Consider the following 20684-nt stretch of genomic DNA (forward strand, 5'->3'; position numbering starts at 1 on the left):
GAAGAATCATACTAGACCCCCCTTTGGGAGCTGTGTAACAATCTAAAAGAGCATAAAGGAGTGAAGATTTAAAGAAAAAACTCTAAAACAAAAACGTACTTCCTAAACTTCCAAAGTTTTTCACCTGCAAAAAGGTCCACCCCCTGAATACAACAGAAGCTTTCCCTTCACGCAATCCTCCAGGATGGGAGGGAGGATGCCTACCTGGCCTCCAAGACCGAGAGCTTTCTGCATCTCCTATTTCAGCAATATGGGATGAGGAGGGAGACTCAGCCCTGACTTCCACCCTCCAGCAGCTCCCCATTGCACTGGGACTGATACTTCCAAAGGACATTGATCTGAGGATGGGGTGAACTGGGTTTCCAGTCAAGGGAGGACAAAACAGACTCCTCCTGAGGGTGAAAACTCAGTTTAGACTAGAACTGGGGTCTTCAGAAACAAGAAAAAAAAAATCAGGCAAATTAGACTGGAATTTATAATACCGACTTTTGGACCAAACCAAAGGTTTCCAAGAGCCTCCCCAAACCAGCTGATCATCTCCAAAAGCCCTGCACTGAAACAACACATGCTCTCCCAGGCTTTTTTTTTTCCCCCCCACTTATCTAAATGGAGCAAAAAGATGTATTTTAGCTCCTTTACGGCCAGAATGTGCGCCCCTGCCATTTGAGCAATAGCATTAGGCAAGGGGTGAGTTATTGCATCACCTTCCGAGTAACGCAAGATGTTGCAAGGGCATGAGTTAGCTCCAGAATTAAAGACTAGCTTCTGCTCAGGCTAATGCTTTAATCTTGGGTGTTTTAATTTGAGAGCAGAAAGTACCCGAAGACTTGCTCATTGGCGTTAGCTTCTACGTATTGTAAATAACCTGGAAAAAAAACAACAAAACTTTGGCTCGATGCATGGCCTTTCGCGGTCCAAACACACAACAGTGACCCACGGGGCTGAAAAACCAGCAGACAAGTTGGCACAGCGAGGATTGCCGCTCGATGGCGGTGAGAAAACCCTGCAGCCCCATGTTACCAACCCAACCGTAAGGGATTTCTGCTGCATCAGATGGCGCAGCTCTGTATTTTTGTTTTTAAGCCAGCACAGTGAGGATTCCCATGCTAGAAATGTTCTCCAAGAGCAGGGCTCTAAGAAAGCCAAGAGACTGGTGCGGCAGGAGAAGCAAGACAGCAATTCCACTAAATAAAAAAAAAGGGCGTGACCGGCAGCTCTTTCCCCTCCAACCCACTATAAATTGGAGCTACAGCCCCTGCATGAACACAGAGCTTTCTCCTTGGGCAAGAGAAGACAACCGCTCGCACCCGATGTCACCAGTTCCAGCAAGAGCACCCAGAAGAGCAGCCTGGTCTCCTGTAGACATCTGGGTGGCCACCCAAGCCCAATTCAAGTTCTTTTGAAGGTATTCCTGCCCCAAAGCTTCAGGTAGGGCAGATTACTCCTCCACCCCAAAAGGATGCTATTGCTCCTGAAGCTGTTTGGCAGTATTCCTGCCCTGAATCCCCAAGTAGGGTGGACTACTCTCCATCTCAAGAGCATGGCACCACTCCACAAGCTCTTTGATGGCATTCCTGCCCCAAATCCCCAAGCAGAATAAATTCTGCTCCGTCCCAGCTCATGGAATCACACCACGCTCACAACAGCCGCTCTCCAGCGGGAATCATCCCACTCGATGCCTCATGCAAGCGTCCAAACCCTCCCAGGAGCCAGACGAGATGATGGCGCTCTCCGTCCCTTTGCTGTGGGTTGCCAGAGGCAAGTTGGAGATTTTGCTTATTCTCCTGAATACAGATGAGCTGGCGAGAGAACAGGAGGCTGCTGCGGGAGGGCTTGGACTGAAGCGTGAATTTCACGTTTCCTCCTGAAAACGGTTGTGTTTCAGGTCAAATTTTGTGCACGCAGCGCCTGCTCCGGCACCAGCGAAAGCTCTCGGCTGTTTGCAGATGGAAACGAGATGCCTTTCTTTCTCCTTTGCTCTGTGGCAGTTCAGGGCAGTATTAAAGGACGCTCCTTAGCCCACGGGCAGGTGACCTTGAGGACAGCTCTTCGAAGCCCAGCGTGCTGGCAGCACACCGCGTCTCATCTGACTCGGGCTTAGCCAGCTGCTGACAGAGCTGGGGACAGTGCTGTCACGTTCCCCTCGTGCTTCCTGCGAGCTGCGCAGTCCCCTCGCCCTCTGCAGATGCAGGGTGCTGGAAATCCGTGCATTTAAGGGCTGGAAAGCCCCAGGGTTGTGCAACCAGCATCCAGGTGCTGCTGTTTTCTGCTGCTGGACTTTGCACGGGCAGGAAAAGACAATGCAAAGGGCCCAAGTGACAGCAGTCCACGAAGCTCGGTGGGGATATAAACACTTACATCCCAACATGCCTGCTCTCATCTCGGGAGATGAATGCTGCAGGCTTGCACACGAAGGGGATCGGCTCGGGATGAATAACCCACCATTGGGAATCGTCTCCTTCCCCACGCTCCGGGCTGGGAGCAGCTGGCTGCGGTGGGACTTTGCTCAGCTCGGGAGCTTGGAGAACTCCGTATCCTCCCTACCAAGGGGCGAAGCAGACTCCGCTGAGGAAATAACATCCCTAACGGGGCAAAAAACCCAACACAAGGGTAAGGGCATCCTGAAGGGATGCAACTTGGTACTCGCTCGTCAAAGGTTCCCAAATTTTTCATTGCAGCGGTGCCGCCACCCGTCAAACTACTCCCAATTCGCTCACTGAGGCTCCACGGAGCTGGCGTAGGAGCAGAGCCATCCACGCTTGGTCCCTCTGGCTCCTCGAGCTGCTTCATGGTGCTGGAGCAGAGCCAGAGCAGGGGGAAGGACCAGAACAGATAACAACTGGACTTGATGATCATAGAGGTCTTTTCTAACCCAAATGATTCCTGTGCCCCCAGGGAAGCTGCAGCACCTCCACCCTTGGAGATTTTCCCAATGGGACCAGGGCAAGCAACCCGCTCTTGCTTCGGCAACGCTCCAACCCAAACCTCCCTACCCAAAAAGACATCAAGGCTAAAGCTCCCTGGCTTCATAAAGGCTTCGCGCTCACTGGATCCCAAAGATTTGCTCTCACCGTACCTGGACGCCACGCACCCCAAAACCCCGCACCGCGTCCTGCCACGTGCGCGGGTGCGAGCAGGTCCCTCTCGCCTCCGTGGGCCTGGGGTATCCTGTCCCTGCTACTGCAACGGGCTCTCCCTCGAGCAGTTACAAAGGCAACGCCTGCTCAGGAAGTGGTCTCTGCAGCAGAGGGCTGCAGGAGGTGGGGATCGGCACCGCAGCAAGGGGAGGGCGCTGGACGCGCTTACTCAGCACCCTAGCGAGTGCAAGCTCACCCCGGCTTCGGGACACTTCGGACGCTCAGCTCGGTTGACCTGGCCACTCGCAGCACTGCAACTCACCCCCGTTCCCTTTCCATCCTGCTTGGCCATCGACGCCAATCAAAGCACTGTGGATCCGTGTGGATCCAACCCCTCCAAGCTCCCATTTCCCAAGGGGGTCGGTCGCGTCTCGCCACGTCCCTTGGGATGCTTGGCTCTTGCTGTGCAGGATTCTCTGCCACCGCTGTCACGCCCAAGCTTAAAACTTCCCCTTGAAATGTGGGCCCTGCGTGCTGGCTGCGTTTGGGCTCGGCTGTGCCTGGGCACGCTTCTTCCAGCGGCTCTGGAGTTCGTTCTGGCTGGTCCAGACAGATCGCTGCGTGTTGTATCAGGACAAAAACCCTGCTCGAACCTTTCTGGAAAGGATCTGGAGCAAGCTGTGGTGCCACCACGGGCTCACCAGACGTGTTTCTCGCAAAGCTGGGAGGTTCGGCACCGATTTACGCTCATCCAGTGCTGGTCACAGGCAGGAAGAGCATCAACCCTCCAAAAACGCGACCTGCAGAAACGCGCCGCTCACCACGCACGAGCTCATCGTCCTCCAAAAGGAGCTCGTGGTGGGACTCTGGAGAAATAAAAGTCACCCGTGCACCGCTGCCAATTCTCACCCAAGTTTCAGCAAGCTGCTCATGCTGGAGCTGGATTGAAGGAAAAAAAAAAAACACCACCAACTGAGCTAAACTAAAATAAACCAGTGCCTGCTGGCTCGGGTGCACAGGCTCGCGTTCAAGCTGCCCGAGTCAGCAGAGCTCAGGAAGCCCTGTGTGCTTCTGGAAGACAGAGACGTAGGAAGCATGACACATCTCTGGCTGTTGGCTCCGCTCCCCGGGATGTTTATGGTCAGCGAGATCCGCCACGACTCCACAGCCCTCGAGCGAACATCTGGAGCTGCCCCGATGCCACGCAGCGAGGCCGGTGAGTGCCGCGGGGCGGTGGCAGCACGGTGGCTTCCCCCGAGCACCCGTCCCACCACGGGTGCTGGCACTGGGGCATCACAATCGGAGAACGAGCAGGGTGAGGCTGTCGGGGACCCCATCTCCCTGCTGAGCTCAGACCAAATCCAGCAAGGGGGGAGAGGATGAAGCCAGGAACGCGACGCTTTATTTCACCGAAAACTGGAGAAGGCCCACCAGGGAGGAAAGGTGACGTCTGTGGCTCCTGCAGACACACCACAGCCTCGAAGGCATTCCCTCGGCTCTCCCAGGTGCCTCCGACCTTTGTAGGACTTGCCAGGGCCACCCAAAAGTGGCCAGAGGAGGAAATGAAACGCAGCTCTCCCACGTTCCAGCCTGGACCATCTGGGCGCTGTCGTCTTCTGAGAAACAGCTGTGCAGCGACACGGGGTTTCTGTTCCAAGAAAGAGGCCAACCTGCGGCTCTGCGAGCCAAAGAGCGGAGCCAGAGGAGGAGGAGGACATGCCTCTGCCACGGCGTTGGGGCCAATGAATCCAGGCACTGAGCCCACAGAAGCCTCGGGGTCTCCAGTGAGGTTTTGGCCACCCTGCAGCGAGGGTTTGGAGACCGAGTGGGACCAACTCACTCAAGGTAGAGAAGGAGAAGCGTCGCGGCAGCATAAAATCCATCAGGACCCACGGACAGAGGGCAAGATCTAGAGAAGATCCACTGGAAAAAGCAGGTACAAGTGCAAAGACTAAACGAATGATGAATTGAGGGATTGCATTAAAAAAGCTACCAGCGATGTTCCGTAGCTGCTCCTGGCCCTGAAGGGTGCCTGAGAAAAGTCCTCCGATGTCCCAGCGCAGAGGAGAGAGGGGCAGCAGCACCCCGACGGAAACGGATGGGAAATTGTGCCCAAAGAGCCAGGGAATCAGAAGAGAAACGGGGATGATCTAAGGGAGAAAAGCTGCAGTGGATGGGAAGCTTGTTAGCTGGACGATGGAAGACCTGCAGCCTTTGGCAATCACATGGGAGCTGTGAGTCACTCACGGTGTGGTTAGAGAAAAAAAAAAAAGAAAAAAAAACATTTAACTGTGGTTTGCAACCTGCAGCGCATGGATGACTTCAAGAACTGCCTATGAAAAGCCAGCCCGTTGTCAGCAGCCTGAGCTTGCTCCGCAGGCATCCGCTCCCTGCTGGAAAACCTTCGGCAAGCCTAAAAAGAGGCGGAAACCCCCCCGTTTCTCCCCAAAGCACCTCACACGACAGGGCAGGGAGCCCTTGTCACCACCCAAGACCCTGCGGGGGGGTTCCGCCGCTCGCGTGTGAGCGAGGTTAACCGAAACCGAAACAGGTGTGAGGAAAGGCTAGCTTGAGGGGGGGGGGGGGGGGTGGAGAAAAGCAGCTTTTTTTTGCTGCTTGCAGCCGAGCAGCGTGGCTTGTTTAGCTTGGCACGGCCAGGAGGGAATCCGACACTTTCCCAGCGAGGAGCTCTGCTCTCCTTCCCAGCCTACCCGCGCTCCTGGGCAGAGGATTTCGGTTTTCTCTCGGTCTAAAGCTCCCGCGGTCTAAATTTTCGGTCTAAAGCTCGCATGATCTCGGGCTCTGGAGGTGGTTTTGGGGCTCCCACAGCCAGCACCCCAATCCCCGAGCCCACACGTGGCAGAGCTGCGTCAGGTCGGGGAGGAAGACGCTGCTCCTTCCTCCGCGGCGCTTGGACCACGGCTGCTGCCTCTCGTTGAGCTGCAGCGATGACGCTCGGCCCGACACAGCTTTCGGGACCGTGCTGATCCCGTTTAACCCAGCAACGGCGACCCCAAGCCCCCAAACCTCCCGCTTCGAGCCCGCCGGCCCTGGGGAAACCTTCACGTGCCGAGGTCTGAAGGGCTTCGAGGCGCGATTTCAGCTCCTAAATACACACTGATGCGGGTCCAAAAAGATCGAGCCTAGATAACCGTGCTCTGCCTGCTTTGGGCAGGGCAGGTGCTTCCCCTACATCGATATCCACCCCCCAAAAGAGTTTAAAACCCTCAAAAAAAGGGTTTGGGGTGAGCTCCCCTTTGCCACCCCTGCCTTGTGCAGCACCGAGCCCCCTGGTGCGGCTCCAAGCCACCTCCCATGCATTTCCCAATTTTCAGCAGAGCCCAGGCGGGTGCTATGTAAAACCCCATTCCTTTGCCGCTTAAAACCCTTGGGGCTCTTCTACCCGAGGTGTTTCCAAGTCTGCATTTCTCCCATCACAGAGCTTTGTTTTAAAAACAAAGGGCAAGTGAGAATGAGTGCTGCCCGCGGGTGCCAAGCCTTCCTTTCAGGTCTTTTACCTGCCATGAGAGCCCAAAAGGAGCCTTTTCAGAGACTGTTGAAACCCCTTTTTTTTTTTCCCCCTCCTCCCATTAAAGAGTTATCAGGGCTCTGAGCAAATCCATCCTCTCGATCCTGCGCTGCTCCGTCCAGCCTTAAGCAAGATTTATGTGACGGGTGGCAGAAACTTTCCTCGTCAGCAGAGGACACATCCAGCATCTAATGAAAGAACGGCTTCTCTCCAAGCTGCTTGAAAGCCATCCAGGCTCTGTTGCAAGCTCATCTTGTTTGGATCCATCCCTCTTAAAAAGTTTCCAGCAGATCTCGGCACACGGGCTGCTCCCATAAAAGTGGCAGTGTTTTACCGGCGATGAATGCAGGCGATTCACGTCGCCACCCCCTTTCCCTCCAAGCCTGCATCTTTTCACCCCGGTCGCTCGCTCCTCTGTCTGCCAGCACAGGTTGGCTTCACTGTCGCTAAAACGGGGTTTGAATCACCTTAGAAAACATCTGAGGAGCCCTGGGAAGCCAGCGTGATGCTTGCGCTCTTCTACCTGCAAATGTTAGCTGGTGAGATGGTCCCCGAAGGGTTTTTGGGATGCTATACGGGACAAACTCCATCAGGATCATCTCGCTGGTTGCTGCCGTTAACAAGCTGTCCTCTCTGATTACAGAAACCCACCGAGGAGAACTGTGAGCCAACGGGTGAGCCGTGCCAAATGCGGCCGGATCCGCTCCTCAGGTGGCTTCTGGGCTTTCTGGAGATGCCCAACATGAGGTAATCGTGGTGAAAATCCCTGCGCTGCTTCTCCTGGCACCACCTCGCCCCAGGCTCCGGCAACGTGGAGGATGAACCGAGATGGGACCCAAAAGCTGCCGAGATTCTTCTTCCACCTGAGCATCCGATGGGGAGATGGACCCCAAATGCCTCAGGGAGGAAAAAATGGGACTGACTCCAGGCAGAGCAAGAAGGGACCGGCCACTGGAGATACTAGGTGGAAAATTAAGATATATTGAGGATATTTGCAGCCGCTACACAGGGCTCAGGGTCAGGGCTTTGTTTGCGAGGTCTCTGCAGGGTCCATCAGGTACAAACCAGGCAGAGGTGCTTTCCCAGATCCTCAGGTCTTAAATTAGTCTTTTTTTTTTTTTCTTCTCCCCTCTACATCTGGGAATCCTTGAAGGCCAAGCTCCCAGAAGACGCACAGAGCCGCGCTTTCTGGGAGCCAGCAAAAAAAAAAAAAAAAAAAGGAAGATTTTGACCGCGGGAATAGCCCAAAGCTGTAACAACGCATCGGATTAATGCGGTTACGAGGGGGACGAGCCAGAGGCTGGGGCAGCGGCAGAGGAAGGGAAGCAGCTGCTCAGCTCCACATCCCCACACGGGATAAGCTCCACCAGATCCCGATGACACGAGGACGTGGTGCTGTGGGAGGCACGGCGCGAGCAGGAATTTCGTTTTCTCCGCGGCAGCGAGCGCTGGAGGAGGATTAACGTGGCCCTGTGCCGGAGCATGAGCTCATTTCTGCTGGGGCTGGGACGAGGTAACAGCATCTCCATCCCCAGCTTGACCCAGCAGGCGGTAAGTCTTCGAAAAGGGCTCATTGCTGCAGCCGCTTCTCCTTTAGGCTCTCCTGGATGGACTTTATCCCCTCATATTGTGGGGGAAAAAAAAAGAGAAGAGAGATTTGGGCCACTTGCTGGGGTTTTCTGTACATCCAGCAGCCTGGAGAACAGCCTGGGCTGTGGGACAAAAGCAAGCACTCCCCAGGAAAACCCACACATTTGCACCCCTGTTGCAAGCTTGCCCTAACCAAGAGCCTGGCTTTGCACAGCAAAAACCCAGCCCGGCCCTAAAAAAACACGGAGGGGACGGATGGGGGCCGTGTCCTACTTGGGATGGCAGCGGGAGAACCCACGGCCGTGCCCCCGGCTTATTTTTAAACCGTGGCCTGGTTAGCACGAGCAGCGGCACAGGGAAGGTGCCGCGGGCTGCTTCGGGACGTTATTTATAGACGCCCAAAGAGTGGCACAGCAGCTGCTCCGCGCCTCAGGCAACCCCGAGGAGGAGGAGGAGAAGCGGGAGGCAGGACGGGAGCACAGCCCGCCCCTCCTCGCGCCTTCACGGCTCCAGTTTCGGGTCACCCGAGGCCACACACGGCACAAAAACGGCTCCCACGACGCTCATCCCATCCTCTTGGTGACACGCTTGAGGACCACGGCTTGAGGACCCAGCCCCAACCGTTCTGCCCCCTGGGGATGTCACGGGGCTTGCAAGCAACCACTCAACCCAGCCATTGCCTTGCCCAAAAATCCTTATTTTGGTGCATGGTGCGATAGCCCCTAACCCCAAAACTCTTTGGGAAGAGTTTCAGCTCCTCGAGGCTCGCTACCCCTGCGTTAGGGGACACGTAGCACAGGGTTTTTTTCCATGCAACCTTAGGGTTACCAAGTGTACTCCGTGTCCCAGCTCCAGCCAAGCTCTGTCTGTTGTCTTGGACTCAAGTATTCAATTATTTATTTGCTAGGCAACAACATGACATCTTTCCTGGCACCACTCGCAGGCTCCAAGGCTGACGGAGCGGTAATTAGCGAGGAAGGTTACTGGGACCGCGAGCTCAACCTCCTCGGTGAAGAGAGGTTGGAAAGCCAACGGCTTAACTCAGCCCAACGCCCATGAGCGTGGGGAATGCGATGGGAATTTGCCACGTCGGGGGCCCGGCGCCATCCCTCATCCACACAAGAAACATCCCCCCCCAAAAAAAAAAGCCAAAAAGAAGGGGTTGGTCACCGGTGGGCGCACGGCAGCGGCTGTCCTGAATAGGTACGGCAAGGGATTGGAAAGAGCTGCACCTAGTTCAGGTGTCCCATCTTGTGACTTGCCTATCTTTTCTGGACGGAGTTCAAAGGCGGGCCATAAAGGAAAAAAATAAATAAAAACGTAAAAGAAATTGGCCCAGCAGTCGGCAAACACACCTTGGGACGCACCTTGGGCGTAAGCTGCTGCGCTCAGGAAAGGGTTTGAAGGCCACTGGAGCTCTCTGCAAACCCCAAAGCTGACCCCGAAACGTTTCCTACATTGGAGCACTTCGTATGGGGACCCACCTTGCAAGAAGGCCACATTTTCCCCCTAAAATTCACTCCAATACAAAAAGATGGACTCAGCGCTGTCAGGGTTAATGCAACAATAAATAATCTTATTTATCGCCCCTTCACCCAAACCAACTAGGAACCAGCTTTTCCACCCAAAACCAGTTGCTTTGCACCTGACACCCGACGGACCCAATCCAGCACGAGCAAGAGAGACGTCTGGAGGTCTCAAATTTCTCCAAAAAAATCCCATTGATTGATTTTTTTTTTTTTACTGTACAGGTGAGCTGCCATCGCAGCCCAGCACCAGCCGCGCTCAGCACTGACACTTTTCCAGCCGTTTCCTCCTTATCTTCATCTGCTCCATGGTTATTTAAGCACCAGCTTTGCTCTTCTGAGCGGAAAAAACACCTTTGCCCTCTCATCTCCCCACTAAAATCCCCTCCAAAAGGTTTGGTGCCACCGTTCCCCCCCCGCAAATGACCCGAATTGGGGAAATTTCATCCCAATGACTCCTTGGACCTGCTAAAGCCCCGGGGCATCTGATGGTAAAGTTGGAGGAAAGCTCCCGTTTAGCGAGACTTCAAGGGAAAACCCTAAAGTGCCTTGGAGGGAACCGAGGACGGACCCCACGCTCCACAAGCACGCAATAACCGACCCCATGGGGCCGCCACCGTCCCCAATCCCATCAGGTTTCTCCCCAGTTTGCGGGGGGCGGGCGAAGCGCACAGCAGGATTTGGCCCAGAAGCACTGGATCGCAAGGGGAAACCGAGTCACGGATGGAGCCTCGCAGTGTGTGAACGGCCCTTTGTCCTCTTTTAAGGAGATTTAAGGCAGGTATCAGCCCAAAATCGGGCCCCCCGAGGAAGGTGGATAGGGATGCGGCTGGACAGGCACACGCTGCTACTCCCCAGCAGCAATTAAACCCCAACCCAATTTAAGCTGTCCCCAAACCAGGCTGTCCCCAGGGGTGTGGACATTTTCCCAACCCGCCGCTGACCGTCACGGCCCGCGGCTTCTTTCTGGTCCTTCAGGACTTTGTGGCAAATGAGCACCAACGTCCGGCGGCCCCCTGGGACCCCGAGCCCACCTCCTGCCCCTCGAAATTCCCGACCACCTCGGTCGAGCGGCCACGAGAGCGGAGGCAAACACGGCCCCGAGAATCCTCCCCGAGGCTCTCGGGCGCGACGCTGGGCTCAAGTGGGCTCTTGAGTTTCATTCCAGCACGGGGGGGGAAAAAAAACGTAAAATAAATAATTAGTAAAAACATCACCTCAGGTGCCCGAACAGGGAGGGATCGGCCTCTCCCAGGGGCGATGGCAGCTTGCTCCGGCTTCCCGAGCAGCCTCGAGGGATCCCAAGCGTCCCCGGGAGAGCTCCAAGGGTCGATCACCCCACGCAGTGGGTTCCAGGCGTCCGATCCGGATGCCCCCCGTGGTGAGCCCATTGGCTCTGATTTTCCACCACCCTTTTTGTACCGCCTCCCAAAAAGGCACAGCGGATTTACTCAAGTCACCTCAAATCTTGGGTTATTCCTCCCAATTTCAGAGGACTGAGGATTTGGGATGAAAATGCCCCTTTTTAGCCCGCTGAGCTACTTATGCCAGGTGGCTGCCTATACTTCACCCTTCCCAGTTGAACCAGTTTGGCATAAGATGCTGGTTGGAAATCAAACCTCGGACTTTCTGGAGCGATATGAGGTGCCCCGATGGATAAAAAGCCCTGTCCCGTCCTAAAACCAGGGACATTACGACACCGAGATGAAATCAAATCACACCGGAGATGCAGCTGGGAGCAGAAGAGCCCGGTGCTGTCCCCTCAGGAGCTCGGCTGGCTCCTGTGCCAGCGATTAAACGCATTAAAAGGTGTAAAAGAGACAAGTCGGCCAAAGCAGGACGCAGCCGCGGAGGATAGGAAGTGTCATTTCCTCTCTGACTTGCTGGTATTAAATCGATGCACGTTCCCTTCGCTTCGATTAACTCGGATAAATAAACCCTCAGCCCGCTTTCGGCTCGCGGCCACAGGGAAGAATTCAGCCGAAGGAGCGACGCGGCGCTGGGTTGGTGCAGCAGGGCTCTGTGCCACCGCGCTGCCCCCTTTGGGGACCATCCCCGTTTGGGGACGTTGCCAAGCTGCAGAGCACAACGAGCCCGTGGCGGGGACACTGCCGTTGGGGTCTTGGTGGCATCCCCCAGAGTGGGACGTCCCTGTGTGGGGGACCTCGTGGCACCCCGCTCTGCCACAGCAATCCCGAAGCGGGACGTCCCCACGTCGGGGACCTCGTGTCACCAGCCCCGGGCACGAGGAGGCGGCTGCAGCACCGCACAATGCTGCCAAGCCCCCACAGCTGCCGAAATGCTGAAAGCATGACCCCACGTGGCCCCCAGCCCTCTGCTAGCCCCAAATCCCCCATCCGAACCCTTTCCCTGCGCTGACCACATCGCTCACCTGCGGGGAAAGAGCAGTCGGTCGCCGGAGGGGACGCGGCGGGGACGAGCTGCCGCGATGCAGCGAGCCCCGCAAAAACTCTCCGCGACCACAGCTCCAACTGCCCTGCCCAAATTCGAGCTGATAGGGGCAGGAAACCCCCCGGGTTCGGGCTGATAACGGCCCCAGCGGTGAGAGGAGCTGCAGCCTGTTAAAAATGCAGCCCAGAGATAAAGGCTTTGGGATTCGGACCCGAGGGCATGCTGCTTGCTCGGCCCCAAAAGGAGGACAGGGACCTCGCCATCCCCGGAATTTCCAGCCAAGCACAGGAAAAGCTGGCTTGCAACAGTTAATTACCCGAATTGCTTTTACGAGAGCCCCTTCCCAGCACAGGCAGAGCCCAAAACAACCTCCCAAGGAAGAAGGAGGGGAAACGAGGCTGCCAAGAAGGCATGGGAAGGGTTTCCATCGGACACGGCACCGAAGCAGGGTTTCTTCCATCCTTCCCACGCCACAATCCTCTGTGTGCCCCGAAGGTTTCCGCATGCAGAAACCCTTTCCCTGCGGGGGAGCTCGATGCAAATAAACCAGGAGCAGCGTCTGGGTGCCAAAAAACTGCCGGTGCCGTCCTCCGAAGCCGAATTCTCGCCGCTCCAGCTTGGAAGCCCCAAAAAATCCTCCCTCGGTGGCTGCTCACTGACCTCCCCGCCGCGGCAGTGTGGACTTTGCCTTGTTCCAAAAAGCCGCTGCCAAAGCTGGCTCCGTGCCCTCCGCCGTGCTCCACGCAGCCGCAGGCAACGTTTTCCGCGGGCAGCCGCGTGTCTTGGGCACGCTGCTCGCCCGGAAACCCCAGACCCGAGGGGGGAAAAAAAAAAAAAAAAATCGGCTGCGACAAAGCACAAGGCTTTTCCAAGCCCGGTTCCCCTCCAACGAGCCCTTCGGGGAATTTGGGATGTTGCCAGCACGCGGACGCAGCATCACACCTTGCTCCATGCCTCCTGCAGCCTCGTCGGTACCAAAACAGCCCCCAGGGCTGGGGAGGAGCAGCGCTGAGCATTTGGGGTGGTTTTCACCATTCTGTAGATCCTTCAATCCCACATACCAGCCTTAAATCCCACGTTTGGGGTGCTTTCGGGGGCTGTTTCACCGTGTGCTGGGAAGCAGCCAAAGAGACTCGCACAACTGCAGCCCCTTCGGCAGGGCTGGGGCCACCCGAACTACCCCAAGACCCCAGCTGAACCCTGCAGGCCACCCGCACGGGGATATTCTCCATCTCCAGGTGCATCCTTTTCATTTTTGGGACGCCACCTCCCCCCCTTTCTCCCTATTTTGCCACGCTGCACGGCATTAGCCTGTTGTGCTCTGGCAAACCCGCCTCGCACACGGGATTTCTAGAGGGGGAAGAAAAAAAAAAAAAAAAAACAAACTTGATCCTGCTCAGCACCAAGCAGGATTTGCCCTCCAGCAAAAACACCCTGCGCTAAACCTCACGCCTGACTGCCCCGCGCCGGGCTGCCGAGCTCAGTCTTTGAATTCTCCTTCCCTCCTCAGGTTAATTTTCCACCCGTTGACCACAGCGGAGGAGCCCGGAGCTTCGAGGACGCGGTGCCACCCAAATCCCAGCGGGACCAGCTCGTACGCAGCAAGCGGATCACCCGTGCGAGCGGGTGAGGTTTTAACTCGAGCGCGGAGTTACGGGCAAGCTCGTCCCAGGAAAGCGGCTTTGAAGAAGCGCCCGCAATCAGCAGCCAGCAGCTCCGCAGCTGCTTCTGCTTCCAGCTGCTCAAGAAGCCACCTTCCACCCAGGGGGAGGCTAATTAACAAGGCAAATCACCCGCCGGGATGCCTCGAGGAAACGGAGAAGGAGAGGAGGGCTGCGAATGTGCAGGGTGGAAGCGGGCACCGGGCCAACCCGCAGCCCTCGGCGCCCCAACGGTGCCAAAGTTTTGGAGGACGCGGGGCTGGCACGGGAGAGGGCCAATCCTCCGAGCAAGCAGGGGACAGATGCTGGGAAATCGGGGGTTTGGGGAGGAGCAGAGCACATGCAGCAGCTGTGTAGGGTTCCCCTGCGAGAGGAGAGCTGGGGAAACATCCCCAGAGCGCGGCAGCATCGCTCAGAGCCCTCAGAGGAGGGATTTTTCCAGGGGAGTAACTCCCACGGGTAACAAAATGCTCATCCTGTAACGGAAGAGCGATAGTTATCACGATGCTAACGGCATCCCAGCACAGCTCCACACTGGCACTGGTGGCAAACGGGTCCCTGCCCGTCCCGTCGCCTGCACGCAGCTCAGAGGACACAGCTCAGAGGACGAGGTTTTACCCACGCAACCATGCTCGGCGGAGCCCCTTCGAGAAAAGGAAGCGCCGAGGGGAGTTCGGCGAGGTGCAGGTGGCGTGCTTTCGCTCCCGTGGCCCCAGCGGCACCAAAAAAGCACCCACGGCCAGAAGATTTGACTCGCAAAGCGTGCCTGAAAGCTCTCAGCCGCGGGGAACGCGAGGAGTTGGCTGCAGCGAGGGGGGCTCTGCCTTCCCCAGGTGCACCCTGAGCTCGGGGAGGCTCACGGCATGAGCAGTCCCAACCCTGGCTTGCTGCTCGTAAGCGTTTTTGGAACGTGGGGCAGACCCCCAACGCCAGCCCTGCTCCGAGGCGCAGGGCAGGGTGGCCGGAAGCTCTCCGAGAGCCCAGTTTTGGGGGCTGACCCATCCCGTGGGACACGTCTGGGCCTCAACAACAGGGATGCGACCCCCCGGCAGGTCCCCGTGGCTCCTCAAGCTGGTCCCCGTGGTGCAGCCCGGCCACCTCGCGCCCTGCCGCTGGGGATGGTGGCACGCGTCCCATTCGGGGTCCCTGCAAGGGACAAGTGGCCTCCAAAAAGCCACCAGCTTGAGCCACTGCATCCCTGTCTCTGGTGCTGAATCCAGGCACGAACTTGCTCATTTTGTCACGACCCTGAGCCCCAAACCCACCCGTTTTCACCACGCCGAGGCTCCCTTTGCCCGGATTCTCGGCATCTCGCGGCAAAACGTCCCCAAACCAAGAAAGCAAACACAAACCAGAGCGGGGGCACCGCCGGCAGGACGCGGGCACGACATCCGAACCGGCTCAACCCAAACCAACCAAAGCACCGGGAGCTGCCACCAGCCCGCAGGAGGAACCCAACAGGGACTTCACGGGGACTTACCGGCCACATCGCGGGCTTCCAGGGCGATGTCGGGCTCCTGGCGGGACAGAGGCGAGAAGAAGTTGGGGTCCTCTTGCAGGGGACAGAGCTCGGTGCCGGAGGGTCCCTTTCCGTCCCTGCTCATCATTGCCAGGTTGTCTGCGGTGTAGAAGGTGGCTTCCTTGAGCTCCGTCCCTGCTTCCACCGATGTCCCAGATAGAGCCGGGCTCTCCAGAGGCGCTTTCGCATCTTTAACAAAAGCAGCTCTTCTCTCTTCACCTTGGGGGCACTCAAGGGCAGCAAAATTCTCTTTGTTTGGCTCCAGTGTCATTAACAGGGCTCTGCCTCCCTCTCCCTGGCGCTCTCGCTGTTGCTCTGATAAAGTAGGGACAGCTTTCTCCATCCCTCGCCGATTGTGCTGTGTCACTTGCAAAAAAACACCGCACTGGGACTCGGAAGGGTTGGCGGCCAGGGACTGCCGGAAAAATCTATGAGAAACAGAGATAAGAGAGGGGAAGATGAGAGAGGAGCCTGGATTTCTCCCAGGCGGAGGAGGCTGCGAGAGCGGCAAGCAGCTTCTAAAACCCCTGAAGCTTCCCAGCGCGGGGCCTCGCTGCTATTCCCAATGCTGGCATTCCCAGAACGTCTCGGTGCCCTCTGCTCGTCCTGTTTTTGCTGCTCCCCGAGCCCAGCCAGGCTCTGGGGCAAGACGTCGCGTCCCACCGCTCACCCCCTTGGGAGCACCAACGCTGCTGGTAGCTGACACGGTGCCGGGTCCGTCCCGGAGGTGACGCACCCCAAAACATCCCAGATCTCCCCAGCACGAAGCTCTTCCCCCAGCCCGTTATTTGCGAAGAGGGATGGCGGCTGGGGTGGGGATGCCTCCTTGCTTTGGTGGCATCCATCCCCTGCTACGCTCCCTGCCAGCCAGAGAAAACCATCACCCTCGAGCACGTTATTTCCCCCCAAAATTAATCACGACGCAGCTGCCGGAAGCGTTTGTATCCCCGAAGCCTCCTGGCTCCCCAAAGACACAGGCGTTTGGTCCGCTGCCGACACCAAGTGGGGTTGAAGCAGGAGAAACGCCTCAGCCTTGCACCGACCCCGCCGCTGACGCCAAAATTGCCCCAAAGCCAAGAAATCCTCTATCCTTGCGACCCTGCGTCCTTTCGGATGAGTTCAACTGGCTGGGTCAAAGCAACGTCCTCACCAAAAACAGCACCCAGGGATCCTCCAAGGGTTTGGGTGCTCCTGGGGGCAAGCCAGTTGTGTTTGTCCCCCCCCAAAAAAATAACTTGTCTCCCCCAAACCCTTTCCACCGCCTTAAAAAAAAGTCACCTGGAGGAAGGAGGGAGATCTCCCAACGCCCCTGCTTTGACTGAGGGGCCGAATCCTGATCGGGGGCAGGGGGGGGGGGGAAAGGAGGAAAGAGGCGCTAAAAAGCCCGGCTTATCAGCTAGCTGGAGGATAAAGGCACACAGGGAGAGCGAAGGAGCTAAATTTACCCAGCCGGGGAAGGAGAAGGCAGGGAGACTATAAATACCTTCAAGGTAACAATGCAAATGAAGAGAGGGAATTATTTGCGCTCTCGCAAGATGCTATTACCATCCACCGTAGCCCGGGGCCACGGGAGGAGAGCAGCAGAGCCGAGCCCGGCGTGCGGCACCACGGTGACCCCGAAACCCTCTCCTGTCCCCCAAAAAGCCACTTTGCCGCCTTCCTCTACGGGGCCGGGCGAGTCCCCAGCTGCACGCACCCAACTGGCTCTTGCTTGGGCTAGTTTCTTCCCAGCGATTTTTTAAAAAATAGCACTAAGACCTAAAAATAAAAAGAAACCAAAACCGTGGCACAGTTGCCTTTCTTCCAAATCAGCAGGGGTCAGCTCCTGCAGCTGGCTTCCATTTGCGCGCCGCTTCCTCCGGCAGCGCCCAACGCTCGCACGCGGCTTCCAGCGAGCCGGGGATGCCGCTCGACGAGGGCTTTTCCACCTGGGGTTTTGGAGCTGCAAACTCGAAGCGTCCCAAATCCCTTCTGCGCCTCCCCTGTCGCCGTTCGGGAGTTTCCCACGTCGTCGTCCCAGAGCTGCTCCCGCAAGCTGCTGGTGCCCAAGGGCTGGGGCAGAGGGTGCCCAGCCAGGATAAAGCCAGACCCCGGGGAAAGCTTCTGCTTCTCCCCAGCTCTGCTGAAAGCCAGGACGAGTACGCAAAGAGGGCAGCAGGGCAGAGCACATCCTCTCCCCGTTCCTCCCTGTATCTCCCATCGCATCGTTCCGGGAGGCAGCAGCACCGGCTCGGCACGCGGCGGCAGCATCCGGAGGGGCTCGGCTGCCTGGAGGTTCCTCAAACCTCAGCACCAAGTCAGAGGAAACCAAAAATAATAATAAAAAAAAAAAAGAAACCCACCCCTATTTCAAGAGCGGGCTTAAATTTCGTCTCGGGAGCCAAGGGCTGACCAGGGAAAACAATGGCCCATAGATTTGCCCGGTGCCTCTTTGCCAAGCATCGGGCGCCTGCGAGCAGAAAGCGGCGGAGGAGCGAGCCCGGCGGCGCTGCTGTCGCTAGCACATCCCACGGGCCACCTGCTCCGTGCCTGCCCGCGCGCGGGGACAGCCACCAAGCCGATCCTGCTGCCACGTCCCCGGGAAAGCCAGCGGGGAGAGGGGGGGACATGGGAAGAGGGGACACGGGGAGAGGGGACCCCCCAAAATCGAGCAGGACGGGCCCCTGCCGCCATCGGCGCATCCCTCCGCCAGCCACGGGGCTGGCACCGGGGAGGCTCGTCCCAACCTTCCTGGCAAGCTGCAAGAGCCAGGCAATCAGCCAAACGGAGAGAAATCACCCCAAAACACATCACCCCGCTCCTGGAAAAAAAAAAAAAAAAAACAACAACCGACACGACTAAACACGGCACGACAACGTGGGCACGCGGTGGAAAGGCGCGTCACCCTTCCTGCGAAGGGACCCATCAAAACTGGGCTAAGTAACTGGGGGTTTGGGTTTTTTTTTCCTCTTTTAAACAGAAAGCAGCGGCCCGGTTCAGCTCTGCCAGCCCTGCATCCCCACAGCATCCCGAAGCCGCCGGCACAGATCCCAACATGGCCAAGAAACGAGGATTTTGGTTAAAACACGTCGAGCGCAGGGGCCAGCGCGGCACCGTTGCCGGGGGGGTGCCGATACCACATCGCCCTCCAAATATATTAATTTTAAATTACTTTTTGGAAGACCTGCAGCCACCCAGCCTCCAGGAAGGGGCTTTTTTCCCTTTTTCTCCTTCGCAAGACACGGCTGCATCTCCCCCCCCCCCCCCCCCCCCCAATCTGCCGCGCCAGCAGCTCTCCATAGAAACTGGCCGCCGTTCCTTCTTCCTCCCCAAACACCTGGTTGGGTGTTTTCAAGCTCACTGAAGAAGATTTGAGATTTTCCCCTCTCTTCCCCCTCCTCTCCACGCCAGCACCCACCTCCACAGCTCGCGGAACCCCCCCACAAAAAAAGCAGGGGCTGACTCCGCCGGGAGAGCGAGGCGTGACCCACTCGCTGCTTTTTTGGGGGACTTTTAAAAAAAAAAAAAAAGGCAAAAATCCCCAAGGCCCCCCCCCCCAGCCCCCCGAGAGGACACAGAGTTTAAAAGTGCTCTTACCGAGCTCCCCGGCACCCGCTCGTGGCAAGGGCCAAAGCCAGACTGCAGCATCCCTTCCCCCAGCCCATCGCCCCAGAGCCATGCAAAGGCGGAGCGGGATTGGGACAATTTAAATGCTAAAACGCTTAAGTGGGGACAATTGCTTCCTTCCCTGGGAGCCAAGCGCAGGGGGATCTGGGCCACCACCACCACGCCAAGGGTGACCGCACGAGGCCAAACAGCTCCTGGTGGCGTTGGGAGCCTCTCCCCCCACCCCAAGCCCCGCCACCCCGAAGGGTCCTTTTGCCAACCCCGAGCGAGCGTGGCGGGGAGGAAAAGCTGGGCTCGGCCCCGCGCGGTTTTGAGGATTTCTTCTTGGGTGGAAACTTCTTCTCAGGCAGAACCACCAAAGGGGAACGATTGCTCTGGAATTCGATCCAAGAGGAATTCGGGGAGGACCCAGGAAGCTCCCACAAGCTCCTTCCCAGCAACAGCGACGCTGCTCTGGGAGCCAAAAATCGGGCTTGAGCCGGGATCCCGGCCGATTTCCTTCCTCGGAGAAACTTCAAATGATCAGCGACATTCCTCCCAAGCGCCCGAACAGCAGGAAGCTCTCTCTGAAGCCACATTTCTGAGAGCGTTTAGCCGAAGAGGGGCTCGCTTCCCTCCCAGAGCTGGAACAAGCGAGGGGCGCGTCCCCCAGGGTGCTCTTCCTTCTCTTCTGCTTCCACGATCGCCGGCAAATCCAGCGCCGAGGGTTCGGTTCGGCGGGCTTTGCTCGATATTTTGGGTCATCCGGGTGCCGGGCCGCTCGGGGAATTCAGCTCCAGGACCCTCCGCGTCGCCGCCAGGTGAATCGATGTGGGGGGGCCGAAAATTTCGGTGTCGAGCGAAGCGCAGACAGACGGACCTCCACGGAAAGCCCCCAGCCGACGTCAAGCCATGCTGGGATGAAAGCCGCTCCGAAAAGGACCGGCGGCGACGCCAGCGCCGCTCCCACCTTCTCCTCGCCGCCCGGGTGGGCTCCGGAGCCGCTCTCCGAGCTTCGGCGGCACCGAAGCCCCCCCCGTGCCCACCATCACCGCCGTCCCCACCTGCTCTCTGCCGGCTCTCAGTCTCCTGGAGTCAGCGGGGGGGGGGTCATGGGGGGGCTCCTGCCCGCTCGTTACCAGAGCCTCGTTGAAGCAAAGCTCGTTAATGAGCTCCACGAAGGCCGGTCGGGGTGCCCCCCCCCCAAGGGGGCTCGGCACCGACACCCACTGATGCCACAGCGGCATTGAATCAGCCACAGGGTGGGGGGGGGAGCACGGGTCCAAACTCCCCCCCAGATGTCACCGCGTCCCCCCCCTGCGTATCACGGCAGCCTTCTGCCCCCGTCCTGTGTCACCCAGGTCATCCTGTCCCAGGGGGGTGTCGGGGGGGGGGGGGCCATCCTGACGTGGCCCTGGGGCCACACCGTTGTACCCTTGTCCCCCCGCCCAGGTGCCCGTCCCCCCCCCAGCACGACCAACCCCCCCATGTCCCCCCCCAAGCAGCCACAGCCCCCCCATAATGCCTGCCCCCCTCCCCCAGGCACACCCCCCCCGTGTCCCCCCACCTTGGTCCCCACCACTATCACAGGTGCCCCCCCCAAAACATCCCCCCCTCCACACAACCCCCCCGTGCCCCCCCCCAAAGCCACCTGTGCCCCCACACTGCCACCACCCCCCACGCCACCAGGGTGCCCCCCCAAAGCCACCTGTGTCCCCACACAGCCCCAGTCCCCCCCCAGCCCCCCCCCAAGCCACCCCCCCCTCCCCCTTTTCACCCCCCCCT

The 20684-nt window shown here is 58.1% G+C and overlaps 1 protein-coding gene across 4 annotated transcripts in view; it reads right to left on the bottom strand.

The window, feature by feature from the left end:
• Positions 1-20684, bottom strand: part of WIZ (WIZ zinc finger) — a 50609-nt gene that overhangs the window by 29276 nt on the left and 649 nt on the right. For 3 of the 4 annotated variants that reach the window (XM_080571676.1, XM_080571677.1, XM_080571675.1), the window contains exon 2: positions 15276-15742. In XM_080571676.1, coding sequence (XP_080427802.1) covers positions 15276-15742 — 467 coding nt within the window. Of the gene's footprint in view, positions 1-15275; positions 15743-20684 lie in introns of those variants that run through there. The other variant, XM_080571678.1, reaches the window with a different exon arrangement.

The sequence above is a fragment of the Anser brachyrhynchus genome (assembly GCF_964034855.1).
Source record: "Anser brachyrhynchus genome assembly, chromosome: 35".
Lineage (NCBI taxonomy): Eukaryota > Metazoa > Chordata > Aves > Anseriformes > Anatidae > Anser > Anser brachyrhynchus.